This window comes from Oryx dammah, unplaced genomic scaffold, assembly GCF_014754425.2.
Source record: "Oryx dammah isolate SB20612 unplaced genomic scaffold, SCBI_Odam_1.1 HiC_scaffold_18, whole genome shotgun sequence".
In the NCBI taxonomy this organism is placed as follows: domain Eukaryota; kingdom Metazoa; phylum Chordata; class Mammalia; order Artiodactyla; family Bovidae; genus Oryx; species Oryx dammah.
In genome coordinates this window covers 6,385,798-6,407,066 of record NW_024070202.1, presented here as the reverse complement: position 1 = coordinate 6,407,066, position 21,269 = coordinate 6,385,798, and the positions used below count along the sequence as shown (strand labels likewise).

Here is a 21,269-nt window from a genome sequence, read left to right as displayed (position 1 = left end):
GCACTGGTAGGTGGGTTCTTTACCACTACCACCATCTGGGAAGCCCTTAACTACCACAGAGTTAAAAATAAATACTATAAGATGTCTGGGAAAGCATCAAATATTTTAAAATGAAACACCACGACTCTAAATAATTCATGGGTCAAAGAAGAAATCACAGGAGAAATTAGAAAATGTTTTAACCTAAATCATAAATTTGAAAATAAAACTGATAATTTTATGAAAAGGTGTTAAAAGTGTTCTAGGAAGAAAAAATTAGTCTTTTGTGTGTATATTAGAAAATAAGAAAGGTCTAGAATTAATTATATAAATTACAATCTTAAACTAAAAAAATGATTAAGCCAAAAATCAGAGATTAAAAAGATGAGTAGAACAATATATATTTGTAAATTTTAATGTAATCAGTAGGAATGTATGTGTGTGTATGTGTGTGTGTGTGTGTGTAAACAGAATGTAAATTTTCAAGATAATAGAGGGCAGTAGGAAACCATTAAATCTGGTTGATCCAAGAGGTGCCTTGAAAGAAGAAAAATGCAGAAAGATGAGAAAAGAAAGAATCATGAATAGAAAACGTTAGCAATTCTCATTTATATCTTATCTTTTTAACATTATTCACCCCTTCTAGGATAATGGAGAACCAGTTTTACAATCAAACAAGAAATATAGTGCAAAAGACTCATTTTACAAGTCCTCTACACAAAAGTAAGCATTTTTTCCCAATAGAATTTGATTTTAAAATACATTTCGATTTACTTTTTCTTTAATAACACATCTCCTTCCTGTGCACAATATCCAAGGTCCTGCGAGGACTTCAAAGAACTTCAAACACAATTCTTTACTTACTTACATTGATTGCTAAAATAAACAGTTGAACGGAGAAAAACCTACATTTAATAGAAAAATAAAACCAGAACAGAAAGGAAATAGTCAGAGAGAGAGGATGAGATAAGGGTACAGCATCATAGAAAAGGAGAGCAGATAAGTTTGAAGGAGTGAATCATACAAAGTATCTGTTATGTGTCTACGCCCCAGACTGTGAGATTCTCCAGTGAGTACTCTCTCTAAAGGGAGATGGACGCTAAACCACAAGCCTAATAGGTGGACAGATTATATCTTAGAAGGTAATGTCAATGGAAAAATGAGAGAAAAAGTAAAACATGATAAGATCAGGAGTGCCTGTGTGGGGTAATAGGCTTCTGGAATAACTGAGAGGTTAGGGTGACAGACACTAAGCCACAAGCCTAATAGGTAGACAGGTCATATCTTAGAAGGTAATAAGTCAATGAAAAAATGAGGAAAAAAGTAAAACATGAAAAGGTCAGAGGCGCCCCATGTGGGGTAATAGGCTTCTGGAACAACTGAGAGGTCTGGGTGGGCCTCTTTGCACAGTGAGATTTGAGCAGAAACTTGGAGGAGATGAGGGGATATGCAGATGTCTGGAGGGACTGTTTTCCAGTCAAAGGGATTACAGAGTAACAGCCCCGTGTCGGACATGTGACTGAGGTGTCTATCAAGGCAGAACAAAGGCCAGGGTCTACAGCAGAGTAAGGGAGCGGTAGTGGAAGAAGTCAGGAAGTGCCAGGACCCAGATCTCATGGGGCAGATTAAGAAACTGTAAATAGTAGGGCATTGGCAGTGAAGTGGCCAGATCAGGTGTGTATATCAACAGTCATGGTGGCTGTTGGATTCAGAGTGGATTGAGTGAGAGAAGAAGCTGGCAGACCAATCAGAAGGCTGCCACTGTCATCTAGGTCAGAGGTAATAGCAGGTAAGAGGAGGTCAGTAGGAAGTTTTAACAGTTGTTGGCCTCTGGATACATTTTGAAAGCAAAGCCAACACAATTTCCAGGCTGGAGAGTATGAGTCTGAAAGAAAGAGGCATGGAGAATGATTCCAAGGTTTTAGGCTCTGCAGCTGCGTGGACTGAAGCCATTGCTTATCACAGTGAAGGCAGGTAGAGAAGGTTTGGCGTGAAAGAAGAGAGGTCAGTTTTAGACGTGCTGAATATCAGAGTTGCTCATTAGGCATCCTAGTGGATATATCAAATGGGCAGTGGGTCTGTAGGTCTGCAGTCTGCGGGGAGAGGGCTGGGCTGGAGGAATACATCTGGTTGTCATGATTTATAGGCAGGGATGTCAAGCCACAGCATTGAATGAGCAAAAGAAGAGCAGAGCTTGAGTCTTGGCATGTGTACATCAAGGAAAAGGAGAGAAGGAAGCTCGCAAAAGAGACCAAGAGGAGGCAACAGGTAGAGGAGGAAGAAGATGCAGAGATGGCTTTAGGGAGGAGGGGGATGAACTGCTTCACATCATGTGAATATAACTGACCCTTCAGAAGCCAGTAATCGATATGGGAGTCCTAACTTTGACCATCAGTGGCTGAGTGACCTCAAGCAAACAAACTCAGTTCTCTAAGCCATAGTTTATTTATGTATTAATGTTCTCCTTGTCCTGTTGCAGAGACCAAATGAAAAAAAAAAAGTGTGTAACAGATTACCACAATGTAGCAGCATTAAATCATGCCCATTTATCATCTCACATTTCCATAAGATGAAAGTGCTGGCGTGTCCACACTGTGTTCGGTGCTCAGGGTTTCTCAGGCTGAAATCAAGACATCAGTGACAGTTGGGTCCTCATCTCCCAGGATCATTCGGATTGTTTGCAGAATTCAGCTCAGTGCAGCTGCACGACTCACCAGTTTTGTTTAAGGATAACTAAAGAGTGTCTGCTGTTGTTTTCTTGCCTCTTTTGGGGCTCACCTGTTTAGATTAGAACCAATTAGGATAAACCACCTTTTCAGTCACTCAGATTCAACTGATTAGAGACCTTAATTACATGTGTGCAATCCCTTTTGCCATATAAATTTGCCATAGAAACTGTCATAGGAATAGTACCTCTCACATTCATTTGCTCTGCTCACACTAGAAGGGAAGTGGTTGTGTACAGTGTGTACACGAGGGGCAGGAGTCTTGAGGACATCTTCCTACTACAGAATGCGATATTGTTAGGAACCATGCTAGTTGGATATGTATTTTTCACAAAATGTCATTATTTAATAATTTTATAGAGCTTATGAAATGGTTCCTTGGGACAAGATGCTACCACCAAAACTTGATCCAGAAGAAACAACAGTGGAAAAAGCCGCTGACCCTGTTTCACATTGTTTTACACTGAAAAGATATGAAGGATTGCCAGCAATAACACAGGTCAGTGATTAGGGATTTTAATTATGTGTGCACAATCCCTTTTACTTTATAGTTACATTTTTTTGAAATAATGTATTTATTACTGAACCAAACTTTGAACCACAATAATATTTATTTTATTGTTATCAAAAGAACAAAGCAAATATATACATTTATGGAATTGAAACTTCCATAATCATAAGTCATCTATAACCTCAAATGCATTCATACCTATATTGAAACTTTTCAAACTTCATTTAAAGACCACCATTTTCTCAAAAGTTATTTTCAAATACTGTGTTTACTTTAAAAATTGCAAAAGAAGGAGTAAGTAATGAAGACAGAGATATGATTTTGATTCCTCCAGAGAGTCTATGCTGAGAACAGTCCTTAAATCCAGAACTTAGCTCTGCACTTTTTGAGGCAGATTGGGAAAATCCATGAATCATAAAGCTTTTGTGACCGACATACCCAATTATCGGTAGAGATGTTTATTCTTTTCATTTCTGACATCAAGAACTCATCATGGGGGAAAAAATAAAAAACTCATCACAGGGATTATTATATCCACATAAAAGAAAGGGTGCTTTCCTTAAAGGATGAATCACTCCCTGTTACCACACTGATTAAAACCCATCACTTTCTAGAAGGTAAAACTCATCCTCCTTGCATGGCACATACCCAGGTCTCTGTTATTTGCCCATGACCTCTGTCTTACCCTCATCTCTCTCCACCTCTTCCTCTAGCTTCTACTCCACCACCGATGTGTCACCCTCCACATTGCACATCACATTCTGTGCTGAGCTTCTCTCAAATCTCTGAGTCCACCTGCAGCTTCCTCCAGCCTTGTCTTTTGCAGATAGTGGTCCACTGCCTTCACCACTGTTTTCTCCAGGCTATATCTTGAGAACCATTCAGGTCTTACTTTAGGCCTCACAGTTGCATGGGATGCCCCTGCTCTGTGCTTGCAAAGCACCTTCTGCTTCCCTCGATTCCCTCGTCTTTGGGGGGAAATCTGAGCCCTGGGACCACCTTTCAGAATGAAGTGTTTAATATGTAAAATAAACGGGACTATAAAAGAGATCGGCTATATATTGAAATACAGTTCTAAACATGGACTCCTAAGACGTTCATGAGCCACAGGTTAAGAAGTCTAGATTATCTTGAAAAACTTCAGCTTTTACAGTGAAAAAAAAGTGATAAGAGGAGAAAATAAAGCATTAGTATAAAATCTCAGCATGTGATTTGCACACAGAAATTAAAACCAGTTAAAGGGCCAAATATGTCTGGATTCCTATTAATATCTTTAAGGCTCTCTCAACTCCTTTAAAATATTTTATATCTTGTGATAACTGGTCTTTTATTACATATTCTTTGGTGTTGAACTATACTTGTGTCCAAAGTCCTTCATGGCAGGATGAGATTCAGAGCTCAGGCTCAGGGTGGGAGAGACTATCCTAAGGCTGAGGAGCCAACAAAGCACCATCTGGAGATGAGAACTCAAGTCAGACCTTTCACAAGGGCTTCAGTCCGGAGGAGGTGGCTAATGAGGCAGAGTCCAGCTCTGAAAAACAGAGTTGACACTGAGGGCAAAGCAGAGAGCAGGAGCGGTTCCAGAGAAGCCCTCTAAGTAGGTAACGATGGTCCAGGAGTGCCTCCACTAGGTGCCCTGGGCCTGTGCCTGTGATAGGAGGGACTGAGCTTGTGTACTAGAAATTATGGTACTTGAAACTTACATACCAGAAATCACAGTAATTGAAATTTAAATACTAGCAATTACAGTCACTTTGTTAAATACTTGTCATTCATTTTGATGATTTTAGATGGTTGGTGGACTCTGGGACAGATTTCAAACAAGATCTTTCTTGGCCCCAGTCAAGCCAGTTAATTTGTAAGTTTTATCTCCTAATGTTCTCATCACTGTCACATATTTATCTTTAATCATCAGACGCTGTAGCCCATGGGTGAGGAGCACATCCTCTGGAGAGTATCCCAGAGGCCCTCACACTTTGTCCCTGTGGCTGGAGAAGGAGCCCAAACCCCAGTGCAGTCACGCATGTTCCCAGCTTTCTCTGGTTTTCCCTTAACCTTCTTAAAGTGTAGACTATCAAATATACCACAACCATTTAAAAATAAGGAGTGTTTTTATATCATTTGATATGAAGATGTATAGTGTTGTAAAATACATGGGCTTCAAGGGATTATAAATTATTTTCCATCAACTTTTGTATCTTATAGTTATTTTGTGTTCTATTAACACTAAAAGCAATAACTTTATTACTAATCATTCCACAAATATAATTTTATGCATATAGTCTAAAATAACTTGGTATTTCTGTCTTTGAATATGTCACCAGTTTGTTTTTTTTCTTATAATTTTAACTCACAATCCAGCCATCACCTGTTTTTATTTTTAAAATTTAATTTTGAATATTTCCTATATAAAAAATGTAAAATAGAAATATGATATAACCTGTGTATCTACTTCCCAGCTTTAGAAACAAACCATTACTAATACCCAGAAGCCCCTATGTACTTCTCTCCAAGAAGATGTGCCTTCCTCAGGGATCACATTATTCTGGATTTGGTGTTTCATATATTCCTGCACCCTTAAAACATATATGTTATTCTTAACTAAGATATGAAATTGTGTTCCATATGTGGAGACTCAATATAAGTGATATCAGATGTCCACTCATACAGCTTACCGTTTTTGTTCCTCATTGTGTTTGTGAGACTCACACATGCTGGCTTCTTTAGGTAATCACTTTCTCTGACACACAGTCTTCCAGTGAATGGATATACTGCCAGTTAGTCATCCATTTTCGTAATTGAATTTTTTGTCGGATTTCTCTTGCAGTTGGAAGCAATGTCCCTGTATCTGTATAAAGTATAAAGATATTTCTGGGCTTTATATATGCATCCTTACATCTCTAATTGCTGCATCTAGAGATGTAAACTCCTTTATGTTCTTAACATTGCAACATTATTCTCCAAACGAGTTTTGCCAATGGACCAACCATCAACAATGCTTGAGTTCCCACTGCTGCATTCTGTGGCCTACATTTGGAATTTCCAAATTTTTTTTTTTTGGAATTTCCAAATTTTAAACATCTAACTTTAAAAGTATAAAATTGTGCTTCATTATAATTTTAATATTTCATGGTTACTAATATTTTTTTGTAAGTTGTGATTTACTTACATGCTCATGTGTATAAGTTACCTTTTCATGTATTTTGCATCTGGGTTATTTGTCTTTTACTTTTTGATTATAGAAAGTTTTATGGCTGTTATTGTGGATAAAAATCCTTTATTGGTAATATGCATCAAGATATCTCCTTCTAGTCTGTGACTTTTCTATTTGGTGGTGCCCTTTGCTGAACTGAAGTTTTGAATTTTAATATGACTGAAATCATTGATATTTCCCTCAGTATATTGTTATTTTCTGTGGAATTCTTAATAGATCTTTCCCTGTCCAGAAGTAATAAGGATATTATCCTTCTTTATTTTTTTCCTAAAACAATTAAAATTTTGCTGTTCACATTTATTCCTTTAAACTTTTTGAAATTGATTCTTACTTATGGTCTGAGCAAGGAACCTGTTTCTCAGCAGGTCTAGGCAGGTGTCCTGGCCCAGTTTAGTGAGTAGACTGCTGAGTAGTGGCCTGTTGGTTGCAGCCGATTAGTGGAGAGTCACAACCAGAATTTTTGTGAAAATTAAGTAGAATAGAAAATATAAGAATGAATCACATGGAACCTTAAAGAGATATTTTTATTTTGCAACAAATACTGTGTCCAGTTATGAAGAATAGTGTGACATACCGATGTATGTATAAGAAAAATGCATGTGCCTACAGTGAGATTATCCCATCTTTTGTTCCCTGGAATTTTATCACCTTAATGGAAGGGTGTTAACCTTGTACATTTAATTTTATATTTACCTAATCCACAATTCATTGTAAAGCAAAGTATGGGAGATTTTAGCCTTAGCAAAATCAGTAAGTTATTGAAAATTTTAAGTTATGGAAAAATAATATCAAAGTGACATTTTTCAAATATTTTAACAATTTTATTTATCACTTCAATAGAACCAACATAAATTGCCCTTTATAGAAGGACTTTCTATTATTAGAAGAAAAAAGACTAATGATGTGGAAACATGCAAAATCATAATCAAGTGTAAATGCTGAATCTGAAGTTGCAAATAATGACAATGTTGAGAAAAATAATTGAGTCTCATCAGCAAACAGATTTTATTGAGCCATATTCTAAAAATAATCTGTTAAGTTCTAATAAAGATTATTGAAAAGGTGGTTTTAACATGTGTAAAGCACCCCAATAAAAATAATAGATTCTCATGTATAAACTGAATGGTAATAATGTAAATAAAAGATAGAAACATTCAAAATTTAAGATCGTTTAAACATAGCAAGCTGAAATAGTTGATAATCTCACTCAAACATCTTTTAAGAGAATAAAGATATAAATTACGAGTACTAACTCTTAATGTTATGTGAGAGCTAATGAAAAAACCTTTTTTGCTGGAATTCGCTAGAGTTTCAGTTGTTGGGACTAGGTGCTTTCACTGCTGTGGGCCCAGGTTCGATCCCTGATAGTGGAACTAAAATCTCACAAGCCATGTGGCATGGCCAAAAAAGAAAAAGAAGAGAAAGAAGTTTATAAACATTTTTTTTAATTTACATGTCAGGTAGTGAAATAGCAAATAGCTCACCCAGTTTCTATGGATCCATTGCATTTATTGTTTTAATGATGAATCATTTAATGAACTAAAAGCCATATATCTTACCAGTTCTGTCATGTCTCAGAATTCCTGAGGGTTCCACTCACCCTGGAGCCTTCATCTAGCAAATGCTGCCCTTGTGAGCAACAAAAATCTATATGTGAATGCCCATAACAGCTCTATTCATATCTTCAAAATCTGGAAACAACCAAGATTGCTTTCAACAGGTGAATGGAAAACATCTAGTAGATGAAGATACTAGAGTAGAGCCATGTAGTGGAATACTATTCAGCAATGAAAGAGAACAAGCACAGCACACAACTCACAAGTCAATTTTCAATCCATTTTGTTCAGTGGAAGCAGCCAGACCCAAAAGCCTCATACTGCACAATTCCATTTATATGACATTCTAGAAAAGGCAAAACTACCAGGGTGGGAGTGGCTTGGTGGCTGCCAGGAATTGGAGGAGAGGGAAAGAGCTGCAGACAAAGAGCCTGTAAACTAACATTAGGGAGGTGGGACAGTTATGTATGGTTCTGTGGTGCTGGCCACAGAACACTCTGTCATACCCATAGAACTGTATACCACAGAGAACACAAAGTAAGAGAGATTGATAGATACCATGATTGTGGGAAAATCCAGATTGGGATGCAGATGGTGACAAGTGAATCTGTGTTACAGACAAATGACATAACTACATTTAAGTGGATGGAGAAAATCAGGCATGGTCCTAAATTTGGACCTTCATAATCTTGGAAACAGTGTTTGGACCTAAGACTGTAAGATTCAAGACAAAAAAATAAATAAATAAAACTGTATATAAGTGCTATCTATACTCTATTTGGTAAATGTGTTTCTCACCAGAAATGGATTGGCAGTTTTAAAACTTCTTATGGGCTTTACAGAAGATGACGGAGGAATAGGATGGGGAGAACACTTTCTCCCCCACAAATTCATCAAAAGAACATTTCAACACTAAGTAAATTCTACAAAACAACTTCTGAATGCTGGCAGAGGACATCAGGCACCCAGAAAAGCAGATCATTGTCTTCAAAAACAGGTAGAAAAAATATAAAAGATGAAAAAAGAGACAAAGGAGGTAGGGAGGGAGCTCCGTCCCAGGAAGGGAGTCCTGGCCCAGGAAGGGAGTCAAAAAGAGAGAAGTTTCCAAACACCAGGAAACACTCTCGCTGCCGAGTCTGTGGCGAGCCTCAGAAGCACAGAGGGCAAGATAACAGGGAGGAAAAATAAATAAATAATTAAAACCAACAGATTACGAGCCTAACGGTAACTCCCCCAGCGGAGAAGCAGCACAGACACCTGCATCTGGCACTAGCAAGCAGGGGCTGGGCAGGGAGTCGCAGGCTGCAGTGCTTTTTAAGAATCGGGCCGAATGCCACGAGTGTAAGCAGAGCGAAATAACTTGGGCTACCACACCAGACTGTGGGATAGCTACCACATGAAAAGCTCTAACATAAGACACCGCCAGGACCATGCGTAGAACAAAGGATGGAACAGAAATAGCCAGCAGCAGACCATCCCCCTCCGGTGACAGGCAGCCAGAGCCAGAGCCGTAAGGGCTGGAAGGGGGCAATCGCAGCCCCGGAGAGACTTTACCTACCAAACTGTAAGCAGGCTTCTTTGCTAAGACTTCTTGGTGTCCTGGACAGTCACCATCTGCCTCACAAGGGGCACCAGCGGTACACCCAGAAAACTGAGCAGCAGGGATGGTAAAGGCGATAAGTTGCAGCGACCGCGCTCGCCAAACACCTGAGCTACTCAGTCCTGGGAAGGGCACAAAATGCAGGCCCAACCGAATCTGCACCTCTGAGGGCTACCTGAGAGCCAAGCCTGAGCGGCTTAGACCGGGGAGGTGCATGCGGCCTAGGGCCAGCCTCAGAGGGTTCCTGGCGGAGCAACGTAGAGCCTGAGCAGTGTGCGCCGTGTGCAGGGGCAGGCCCAGCGTGGCTGAGACACTGTGAGCACACGCCAGTGTTATTTGTTTGCAGCATCCCTCCCTCCCCACAGCACAACTGAACAAGTCAGCCTAAAAAAAAAAAAAAAAAAAAGTGTCCACTACTGCCCCCCTTGTGTCAGGGCGGAAATCAGACACTGAAGACACCAGCAAACAGAAGAAGCTAAACAGAGAGAACCACCTTGGAAGTGACCCCACACTGCCCACAACACCAGAGAGTGTCACAGAAATATCTTTACTATTTTTACAACCACTCTGTTTCTTTTTCTTTTTTTGTTGATGTTGTTGTTTGTTTTTCTTTTCTTTTTCTTCTTTTTTTTAACTTTTTAAAAATTTTAAGTCCTCTATTTCTCCTTTAATTTTAATTTTTATAACTTTTCAAAAAAAAAAGACCCTATTTTTAAAGCAAACACTGTATATATATTTTTTGTGGTTGTTGTTGTTTTTTAATAATTCCTGTGACTTTTTTTTTCTTCTTCTTCTTTTCTTTAATATTGTATTTTTGAAAATCCAACCTCTACTCTAGATTTTTAATCTTTGCTTTTTGATATTTGTTGTCAATTTTGTACATTTAAAAACCCAATCTTCAGTACCCAAGTTTACCTGAGAGCAGGATTACTGGCTTGACCACTCTCTCCTCCTTTGGACTCTCCCTTTTCTCCACCAGATTGTCTCTGCCTCCTCCCTCCCCCTTCTCTTCTCTACCCAACTCTGAATCTCTGTGTGTTCCAGATGGTGGAGAACACTTAGGGAACTGGTTACTGGCTGGATCTGTCTCTCTCCTTTTCATTTCCCTCTTTTATCCTCCTGGCCACCTCTGTCTACTTCCTCCCTCTCCTCTTCCCTGTATAATTCCGTGAACATCTCTGAGCAGTCCAGACAGTGGAGCACACATAAGGAAGTGATTACTGGCTAGCTTGCCCTCTCCTCTTTTGATCCCACCTCATCTCATTCCAGTCACCTCTAACTACCCCCTCCCTCTTCTCTTCTCCATGTAACTCTGTGAACCTCTCTGGGAGTCCCTCAATGTGGAGAAACTTTTCATCTTAACCTAGATTTTTTATCATTGGTGCTGTATAGATGGAGAAGTCTTGAGGCTACTGTAAAAATAAAACTGAAAACCAGAAGCAGGAGGCTTAAGTCCAAATCCTGAGAACATCAGAGAACTCCTGAATCCAGGGAACATTAATCGATAGGAGCTCATCAAACACCTCCATACCTACACTGAAACCAAGCTCCACCCAAGGGCCGACAAGTTCCAGAGCAAGACATACCACACAATTCTCCAGCAACACAGGAACACAGCCCTGAGCTTCAATATACAGGTAGATCAAAGTTACTCCAAAACCATAGACATCTCATAACTCTTTACTGGACACTTCATTGCACTCCAGAGAGAAGAAACCAGCTCCACCCACCAGAACTCCGACACAAGCTTCCCTAACCAAGAAACCTTGACAAGCCACTGATACAACCCCACCCACAGCAAGGAAACTCCATAATAAAGGGAACTCCACAAATTCCCAGAATACAAAAAAGGCCACCCCAAACGCAGTAGTATAACCAAGATGAAGAGACAGAGGAATACCCAGCAAGTAAAGGAAAAGGAGAAAAGCCCACTAAACCAAACAAAAGAGGAAGAGATAGGGAATCTACCTGAGAAAGAATTCCGAATAATGATAGTGAAAATGATCCAAAATCTTGAGATCAAAATGGAATCACAGATAAATAGCCTGGAGAAGATGCAAGAAAGGTTTAACGAGGACCTAGGAGAAATAAAAAAGAGTCAATATATAATGAATAATGCAATAAATGAGATCAGAAACACTCTGGGGGCAACAAATAGTAGAATATCGGAGGCAGAAGATAGGATTAGTAAAATAGAAGATAGAATGGTAGAAATAAATGAATCAGAGAGGAAAAAAGAAAAACAAATTAAAAGAAGTGAGGACAATCTCAGAGATCTCCAGGACAATATGAAATACTCCAACATTCGAATTATAGGAGTCCTGGAAGAAGACAGAAAGACCATGAGAAAATACTTGAGGAGATAATAGTTGAAAACTTCCCTAAAATGGGGAAGGAAATAATCACCCAAGTCCAAGAAACCCAGAGAATTCCAAACAGGATAAACCCAAGGTGAAACACCCCAAGACACATATTAATCAAATTAACAAAGATCAAACACAAAGAACAATTATTAAAAGCAGCAGGGGAAAAACAACAAATAACACACAAGGGGATTCCCATATGGATAACTGCAGATCTTTCAATAGAAACACTTCAGACCAGGAGGGAATGGCAAGACATACTTAAAGTGATGAAAGAAAATAACCTACAGCCAAGATTACTGTACCCAGCAAGGATCTCATTCAAATATGAAGGAGAAATCAAAAGCTTTACAGACAAGCAAAAGCTGAGGGAATTCAGCACCACCAAACCAGCTCTCCAACAAATGCTAAAGGATATTCTCTAGACAGGAAACACAAAAAGGGCATATAAACCCAACCCCAAAACAATAAAGTAAATGGCAACAGGATCATACTTATCAATAATTACCTTAAATGTAAATGGGTTGAATGCCCCAACCAAAAGGCAAAGACTGGCTGAATGGATACAAAAACAAGACCCTTATATATGCTGCCTACAAGTGACCCACCTCAAAACAAGGGACACATACAGACTGAAAGCGAAGGGCTGGAAGAAGATATTCCACGCAAATAGAGACCAAAAGAAAGCAGTAGTAGCAATACTCATATCTGATAAAATAGACTTTAAAACAAAGGCTGTGAATAAAGACAAAGAAGGCCACTACATAATGATTAAAGGATCACTCCAAGAAGAAGATATAACAATTATAAATATATATGCACCCAACATAGGAGCACTGCAATATGTAAGACAAATGCTAACGAGTATGAAAGGGGAAATTAACAATAACACAATAATAGTGGGAGACTTTAATACCCCACTCACATCTATGGACAGATCAACTAAACAGAAAATTAACAAAGAAATGCAAACTTTAAATGATACAATAGACCAGTTAGACCTAATTGATATCTATAGGACAGTTCAGTTCAGTTCAGTCAGTCGTGTCCGACTCTTTGCGACCCCATGAATCACAGCACGCCAGGCCTCCCTGTCCATCACCATCTCCCAGAGTTCTCTCAGACTCACGTCCATCGAGTCAGTGATGCCATCCAGCCATCTCATCCTCGGTTGTCCCCTTCTCCTTCTGCCCCCAATCTCTCCCAGCATCAGAGTCTTTGCCAATGAATCAACTCTTCTCATGAGGTGTCCAAAGTACTGGAGTTTCAGCTTTAGCATCATTCCTTCCAAAGAAATCCCAGGGTTGATCTCCTTCAGAATGGACTGGTTGGATCTCCTTGCAGTCCAAGGGACTCTCAAGAATCTTCTCCAACACCACAGTTCAAACGCATCAATTCTTCGGCACTCAGCCTTCTTCACAGTCCAACTCTCACATCCATACATGACCACAGGAAAAACCATAGCCTTGATTAGACGGACCTTAGTTGGCAAAGTAATGTCTGTGTTTTGAATATACTATCTAGGTTGGTCATAACTTTTCTTCCAAGGAGTAAGCTTCTTTTAATTTCATGGCTGCAGTCACCATCTGCAGTGATTTTGGAGCCCAGAAAAATAAAGTCTGACACTGTTTCCACTGTTGCCCCATCTATTTCCCATAAAGTGATGGGACCAGATGCCATGATCTTCGTTTTCTGAATGTTGAGCTTTAAGCCAACTTTTTCACTCTCCTCTTTCACTTTAATCAAGAGGCTTTTTAGCTCCTCTTCAATTTCTGCCATAAGGGTGGTGTCATCTGAGGTTATTGATATTTCTTCTGGCTATCTTGATTCCAGCTTGTGTTTCTTCCAGCCCAGCATTTCTCATGATGTACTCTGCATAGAAGTTAAATAAGCAGGGTGACAATATACAACCTTGACGTACTCCTTTTCCTATTTGGAACCAGTCTGTTGTTCCATGTCCAGTTCTAACTGTTGCCTCCTGACCTGCATACAGATTTCTCAAGAGGCAGGTTAGGTGGTCTGGTATTCCCATCTCTTTCAGAATTTTCCACAGTTTATTGGACATTTTATTTATTTATTTATTTATTTATTTATTTATCTATCTATCTATCTATCTATAGGACATTTCACCCCAAAACAATAAATTTCACCTTTTTCTCAAGTGCTCACGGAAACTTCTCCAGGATAGATCACATCCTGGGCCATAAATCTAACCTTGATAAATTCAAAAAAATTGAAATCATTCCAAGCATCTTTTCTGACCATAATGCATTAAGATTAGATCTCAATTACAGGAGAAAAACTATTAAAAATTCCAACATATGGAGGCTGAACAACACGCTTCTGAATAACCAACAAATCACAGAAGAAATCAAAAAAGAAATCAAAATATGCATAGAAATGAATGAAAATGAAAACACAACAACCCAAAACATGTGGGACACTATAAAAGCAGTGCTAAGAGGAAAGTTCATAGCAATACAGGCATACCTCAAGAAACAAGAAAAAAGTCAAATAAATAACCTAAGTCTACACCTAAAGCAACTAGAAAAGGAAGAAATGGAGAACCCCAGGGTTAGTAGAAGGAAAGAAATCTTAAAAATTAGGGCAGAAATAAATGCAAAAGAAACAAAAGAGACCATAGCAAAAATCAACAAAGCCAAAAGCTGGTTCTTTGAAAGGATAAATAAAATTGGCAAACCATTAGCCAGACTCATCAAGAAACAAAGGGAGAAAAATCAAATCAATAAAATTAGAAACGAAAATGGAGAGATCACAATAGACAACAGAAATACAAAGGATCATAAGAGACTACAGTCACCAATTATATGCCAATAAAATGGACAACGTGGAAGAAATGGGCAAATTCTTAGAAAAGTACAACTTTCCAAAACTGAACCAGGAAGAAATAGAAAATCTTAACAGACCCATCACAAGCACAGAAATTGAAACTGTAATCAGAAATCTTCCAGCAAACAAAAGCCCAGGTCCAGACGGCTTCACAGCTGAATTCTACCAAAAATTTAGAGAAGAGCTAACACCTATCCTACTCAAACTCTTCCAGAAAATTGCAGAGGAAGGTAAACTTCCAAACTCATTCTATGAGGCCACCATCACCCTAATACCAAAACCTGACAAAGATGCCACAAAAAAAGAAAACTACAGGCCAATATCACTGATGAACATAGATGCAAAAATCCTTAACAAAATCCTAGCAATCAGAATCCAACAACACATTAAAAAGATCATACACCATGACCAAGTGGGCTTTATCCCAGGGATGCAAGGATTCTTCAATATCTGCAAATCAATCAATGTAATTCATCACGTTAACAAATTGAAAAATAAAAGCCATATGATTTACTCAATAGATGCAGAGAAGGCCTTTGACAAAATTCAACATCCATTTATGATAAAAACTCTCCAGAAAGCAGGAATAGAAGGAACACACCTCAACATAATAAAAGCTATATATGACAAACCCACAGCAAACATTATCCTCAATGGTGAAAAATTGAAAGCATTTGTCCTAAAGTCAGGAACAAGACAAGGGTGCCCACTTTCACCCCTACTATTCAACATAGTTCTGGAAGTTTTGGCCACAGCAATCAGAGCAGAAAAAGAAAGAAAAGGAACCCAAATTGGAAAAGAAGAAGTAAAACTCTCACTGTTTGCAGATGACATGATCCTCTACATAGAAAATCCTAAAGACTCCACCAGAAAATTACTAGAGCTAATCAATGAATATAGTAAAGTTGCAGGATATAAAATCAACACACAGAAATCCCTTGCATTCCTATACACTAATAATGAAAATGTAGAAAAAGAAATTAAGGAAACAATTCCATTCACCATTGCAATGAAAAGAATAAAATACTTAGGAATATATCTACCTAAAGAAACTGAAGACCTATATATAGAAAATTATAAAACACTGATGAAAGAAATCAAAGAGGATACTAACAGATGGAGAAATATACCATGTTCATGGATCGGAAGAATCAATATAGTGAAAATGAGTATACTACCCAGAGCAATCTACAGATTCAGTGCAATCCCTATCAAGCTACCAGTGGTATTTTTCACAGAGCTAGAACAAATAATTTCAAGATTTGTATGGAAATACAAAAAACCTCGAATAGCCAAAGCAATCTTGAGAAAGAAGAATGGAACAGTGGGAACCAACCTACCTGACTTCAGGCTCTACTACAAAGCCACAGTCATCAAGACAGTATGGTACTGGCACAAAGACAGAAATATAGATCAATGGAAGAAAATAGAAAGCCCAGATATAAATCCACACACCCGTGGACACCTTATCTTTGACAAAGGAGGTAAGAATATACAATGGATTAAAGACAATCTCTTTAACAAGTGGTGCTGGGAAAACTGGTCAACCCCTTGTAAAAGAATGAAACTAGTTCACTTTCTAACACCATACACAAAAATAAACTGAAAATGGATTAAAGATCTATACATAAGACCAGAAACTGTAAAACTCCTAGAGGAGAACATAGGCAAAACACTCTCTGACATACATCACAGCAGGATTCTCTATGGTCCACCTCCCAGAATTCTGGAAATAAAAGCAAAAATAAACTAATGGGATCTAATTAAAATTAAAAGCTTTTGCACAACAAAGGAAACTATAAGCAAGGTGAAAAGACAGCCTTCGGAATGGGAGAAAATAATAGCAAATGAAGCAACTGACAAACAACTAATCTCAAAAATATACAAGCAACTTATGCAGCTCAATTCCAGAAAAATAAATGACCCAATCAAAAAAAGGGCCAAAGAACTAAATAGACATTTCTCCAAAGAAGACATACGGATGGCTAACAAACACATGAAAAGATGCTCAACATTATCTTATTATCAGAGAAATGCAAATCAAACCACAATGAGGTACCATTTCACACCAGTCAGAATGGCAGCAATCCAAAAATCTACAAGCAATAAATACTGGAGAGGGTGTGGAGAAAAGGGAACCCTCTTACACTGTTGGTGGGAATGCAAACTAGTACAGCCACTATGGAGAACAGTGTGCAGATTCCTTAAAAAACTGGAAATAGAACTGCCATATGACTCAGAAATCCCACTGCTGGGCATACACAGCGAGGAAACCAGAATTGAAAGAGACACATGTACCCCAGTGTTCATCACAGCATTGTTTATAATAGCCAGGACATGGAAACAACCTAGATGTCCATCAGCAGATGAATGGATAAGAAAGCAGTGGTACATATACACAATGGAGTATTACTCAGCCATTAAAAAGAATACATTTGAATCAGTTCTAATGAGGTGGATGAAACTGGAGCCGATTATACAGAGTGAAGTAACCCAGAAAGAAAAACACCAATACAATATACTAACACATATATATGGAATTTAGAAAGATGGTAACGATAACCCTGTATGCGAGACAGCAAAAGAGACACAGATGTTTAGAAAGGACTTTTGGACTCTGTGGGAGAGGGAGAGGGTGGGATGATTTGGGAGAATGACATTGAAACATGTATACTATCATGTAAGAAATGAATCGCCAGTCTATGTTCAACACAGGATACAGGATGCTTGGGGCTGGTGCATGGGGATGATCCAGAGAGATGATATGGGGTGGGAGGTGGGAGGGGGGTTCAGGATTGGGAACTCATGTACACCCGTGGCTGATTCATGTCAATGTATGGCAAAACCAGTACAGTATTGTAAAGCAAAATAAAGTAAAAATTAAAATTTAAAAAAATAAAAAATAAAACTTCTTATGTATATACTAGTTTTGAACAAAAAAGTAGGTCTTGGTAGGTAGCTAGAGTCAGATTTCATACTGTCAGAAAGAAAAGGTTAAGATGAACCCTGTGGTGCTATTTAGATTTGGGGACATTCCAATAAACTTACATTGACAGGCACACCCTCCTTTTGTTGTGCTTCACAGATACTGTGTTTTTGCTTTTGAATTTGTGGGTTTGTTCTTTTTTTGTTTCATTTTTTTTTTTTTTTTACAAATTGAAGGTTTGTGGGAACCCTGCATCAAGTGAGTCTGTTGGTGCCATTTTTCCAACAGCATTTGCTCACTTTGCATCTCTGTGTCACATTTTTGTAATTCTCACAATATTCCAAACATTTTCATTATTATATTTGTAATGGTGATCTGTGATCAGTGATCTCTGTTAATAGTGTGTCATGGTCTTTGTAGACCGGGGCCTGGGGACTGGAGTCGACAAGAAGGAGGACGCAGGGGCCCCAAGTCTCGAGTGAAACAGGGTACTTTATTTGCAGAAATGCTTATATATCTTCATATAAGGCAGCTTTAGGCAGTAAAAAAAAAAAAATGAGCAAAACTAGAGCCAAGAAAATAACAATCTTCAAAGGGCCAGAAAACATTCCATATCCTGAGTAAGAGGGGCATAACTGAATAGATTACCTTTAAGTAAAAGTTCACAGATGGGAGTCACTGAAAGGAATCCAAGCAGGTGCTCTTTCTCATGATCTCAGTCCTGAGAACTGTGTGCAGCTCTGTTCATTCTTGTTTTCCAAGAACTGATAAGGAATAGAGAGTCCTTGAGAAACAGCACACAAAGGAAGAAAAAGACATATTGGATCCCTTAAAGTTGAACGTCCCCTGACAATTCCCCCTTTTTTATTTTTTCATAATTGGGGTGACTGTAGATACTTTTGTGAAAAAGGCCCTGACCAGTTGAGTTTGTTTAGTTTGAACAATTTTAGTTGAAAGGCATCAGTATACTACAAATATAATCACCAGGACAATTATCAGCATTATAGTTGCAGATCCAATACGATATGTAATGCTTTGAAACCATCCTCGAGGGCCCAGCCCAGATAATTGATCAGTTAGCTGTTCAGCTAAGGTTTTCAAATTGTTGGAACAGGGTAGACTCTTAGAGAAGGTTTCAAAGATTTCCTTTTGCAACAATTGTACATTTAAGAAAGCATTAGTATGTATATCTTGCAAATGAAATTTGATTTGTTCCTAGTTGTAAGCACTATGGTTGAACTGAACAGGAGTGATACAAAATTGAGTAGAATTCCAATCACATTTTAATAATACTTGATTTTGTAAATCTATTAATTGATCTCCAACCCATTGGATGGCTGTTTCTAATTCCTGAATTTTATCCTGAACTTCTTCATCTGTCTGAGCCTGAGTGGCCCATATAGTATGAACATCTTTAGTCCAATTTTGAATAAAGTTTTGGTGTTTGAATTGAAGTTTGTAGAGCAGTGCCTGCAACAGCAGCAGTGGAAATGGCTATTAACCCCAAAATGCCAAGAATTAACCATCCAATGAATTGCTTAGATCATTGGAGTAATTTAGTGAGTAACCAGGAGGCAAGTCCTGCCATGGGACTCTCTTCCCAGGGTTGTTGGAGACCTACTGGCAACCACAGACTACATCAAGATCGAAGAATCAAAAGGGATTCGTTTTTTAGAGAAATAGAGGAATTAAGACAAGTATACAATTTGTAATCTATACAAGTCACAGAATGTAAAGTCTTATTAAATTGTAAGTTCCCTGATGCTGCTGCTGCTGCTGCTGCTAAGTCGCCTCAGTCGTGTCCCACCCCTATGGCTATAACAAAAGGAAGGGGAACACAAGCTTGTATAAAATATGAATGATTATAACGGAAGGAATAGTTACTATGACTGCAACTGGTCCCTGTGAAATATCCAGTCCAAGTTCCAAGTTTTTCAGTCCTCGCAGCAAGGTTCCAGATGTCCCATTGTTCAGGCCCAATCCATTTATTGAGGATGATTTGAGGGCAAGGAGGTGCCATTCCACCGTCAAGCCAGCCAAGGAGTCCTTTGTCATGGAAGTGTTCCATTGAACTGTTGGTAACCTTCCATGCTACTTGAGTAACATAATCACACATAGTACTATTAATATCATCTGAGCACTTAGATAACCACATACCATGGGGTCCCCAATCAACAATGGTATAATTGGCCACAAACATTTATTTCCCTGATTAGCTTGACATCTATCCCAATAAACAGGAGTATATTTAAAGTCCTTTTAAGTAAACCCCTTACATTCCAGCTTTTGTCCTTTTCCTAGAGTTTTGGTAGTATTGACATGGTTCTCATAAAAAGACAGGGCAGTAAACAGTACAAGCAATGTGTGGAAGTTCTTTTTTGGAGGCAGGACAAAAGCCCACATTTGTCGACTAATATTAATACATAATTCTGCTGGGCCCATTCATAAAGGAAGGATTTCATAGCCTAGAGAAATTTTAGTCTTCCTTCTTCCTCAGGATGAGAGGGCCCTTCCAAGCTCCAAGGAGGAGGCATATGTACTGAGTCATTAGTGGATACGACCAGTCCTATATCTGTCCATTCTACAACCTGCAATAAAGAGGGGTTAAGCATATAAGCCCAATAAAGTGTGATTAATCAGGTCAGCCTGAGCAGGGGAAGCAAAAGCAAGCAAAGCAAGCATAGTGACAAAAATATTTTCAGGATTGTGAGCATTCCCTGTTGAGAAACCAGATTTTCAGCTTGATTAGTTAGAGTTTTTATCTGTCCCCAAGTAGGGAGATCATAAGGTTGATGGCATCGAGTGCGGCGTTTCTTGGAAATTTTTAAAGCCGCCATGGCTTGTACTGGAAACTCCTCCTCCTATGGATTTCACCGTTTCTTCTCTATCTTGAATGCTGGTGGCTCCCCTGGGGCAGATCTTCTGAAGAGGGAGCCAGCTGATTTTGTTGGATCCATCTGGAGAAATACAAGCATACCCTTTTCCCTGTAATATTAATTTTCCAGACTTCCATTGTTTATTCAACCCGTCTTGATACCAAATGGGCAGAGGAAGGGAGGTATCCTTCAATGTCTTGAAATGTTTTTCTGCTTTTGTCAAAGTATCTTCTTGTGGTAAGTTTAAAATATTTAAAACAAATAAAGCTGTATTAACAATAGTTATAGGATTAAAAATATATTGCATTGGGATCTAGTAAAGTCTGCTCTGGATAAGGAAGATAGAAGTGTTCCTGTGTATTCCCCATTTTTTAATTTTTTTATTTGTAGTTTCAGTGTGTGATGTGCTCATTCAACTATGCCCTGTGCTTGTGGATTATAAGGAATGCCTGTAATATGTTTGATAAAAAATGATTGTAAAAACTGTTTGAATTGCCAAGAAATATAGGCAGGGCCATTGTCTGTTTTTATAGAACTAGGTGTTCCCATTATTGCAAAGCAAGCACTAGGGTACACGGGCTCAGTAGTTTCAATGCACAGGCTCAGTAGTTGTGGTGCACGGGCTCAGTAGTTGTGGTGCACGGGCTCAGTAGTTTCGATGCACAGGC

General features: G+C 38.6%; 1 protein-coding gene across 1 annotated transcript in view; it reads left to right on the top strand.

Annotated features, from left to right (window-relative positions):
• SPATA48 (spermatogenesis associated 48) overlaps positions 1 to 21,269 on the top strand; it is a 63,607-nt gene that overhangs the window by 22,339 nt on the left and 19,999 nt on the right. Inside the window, exons 3-5 of the mRNA XM_040260940.1 lie at positions 626 to 702; positions 3,066 to 3,204; positions 5,007 to 5,074. Of these exons, the coding sequence (XP_040116874.1) occupies positions 626 to 702; positions 3,066 to 3,204; positions 5,007 to 5,074 (284 nt within the window). The remainder of the gene's footprint in view (positions 1 to 625; positions 703 to 3,065; positions 3,205 to 5,006; positions 5,075 to 21,269) is intronic.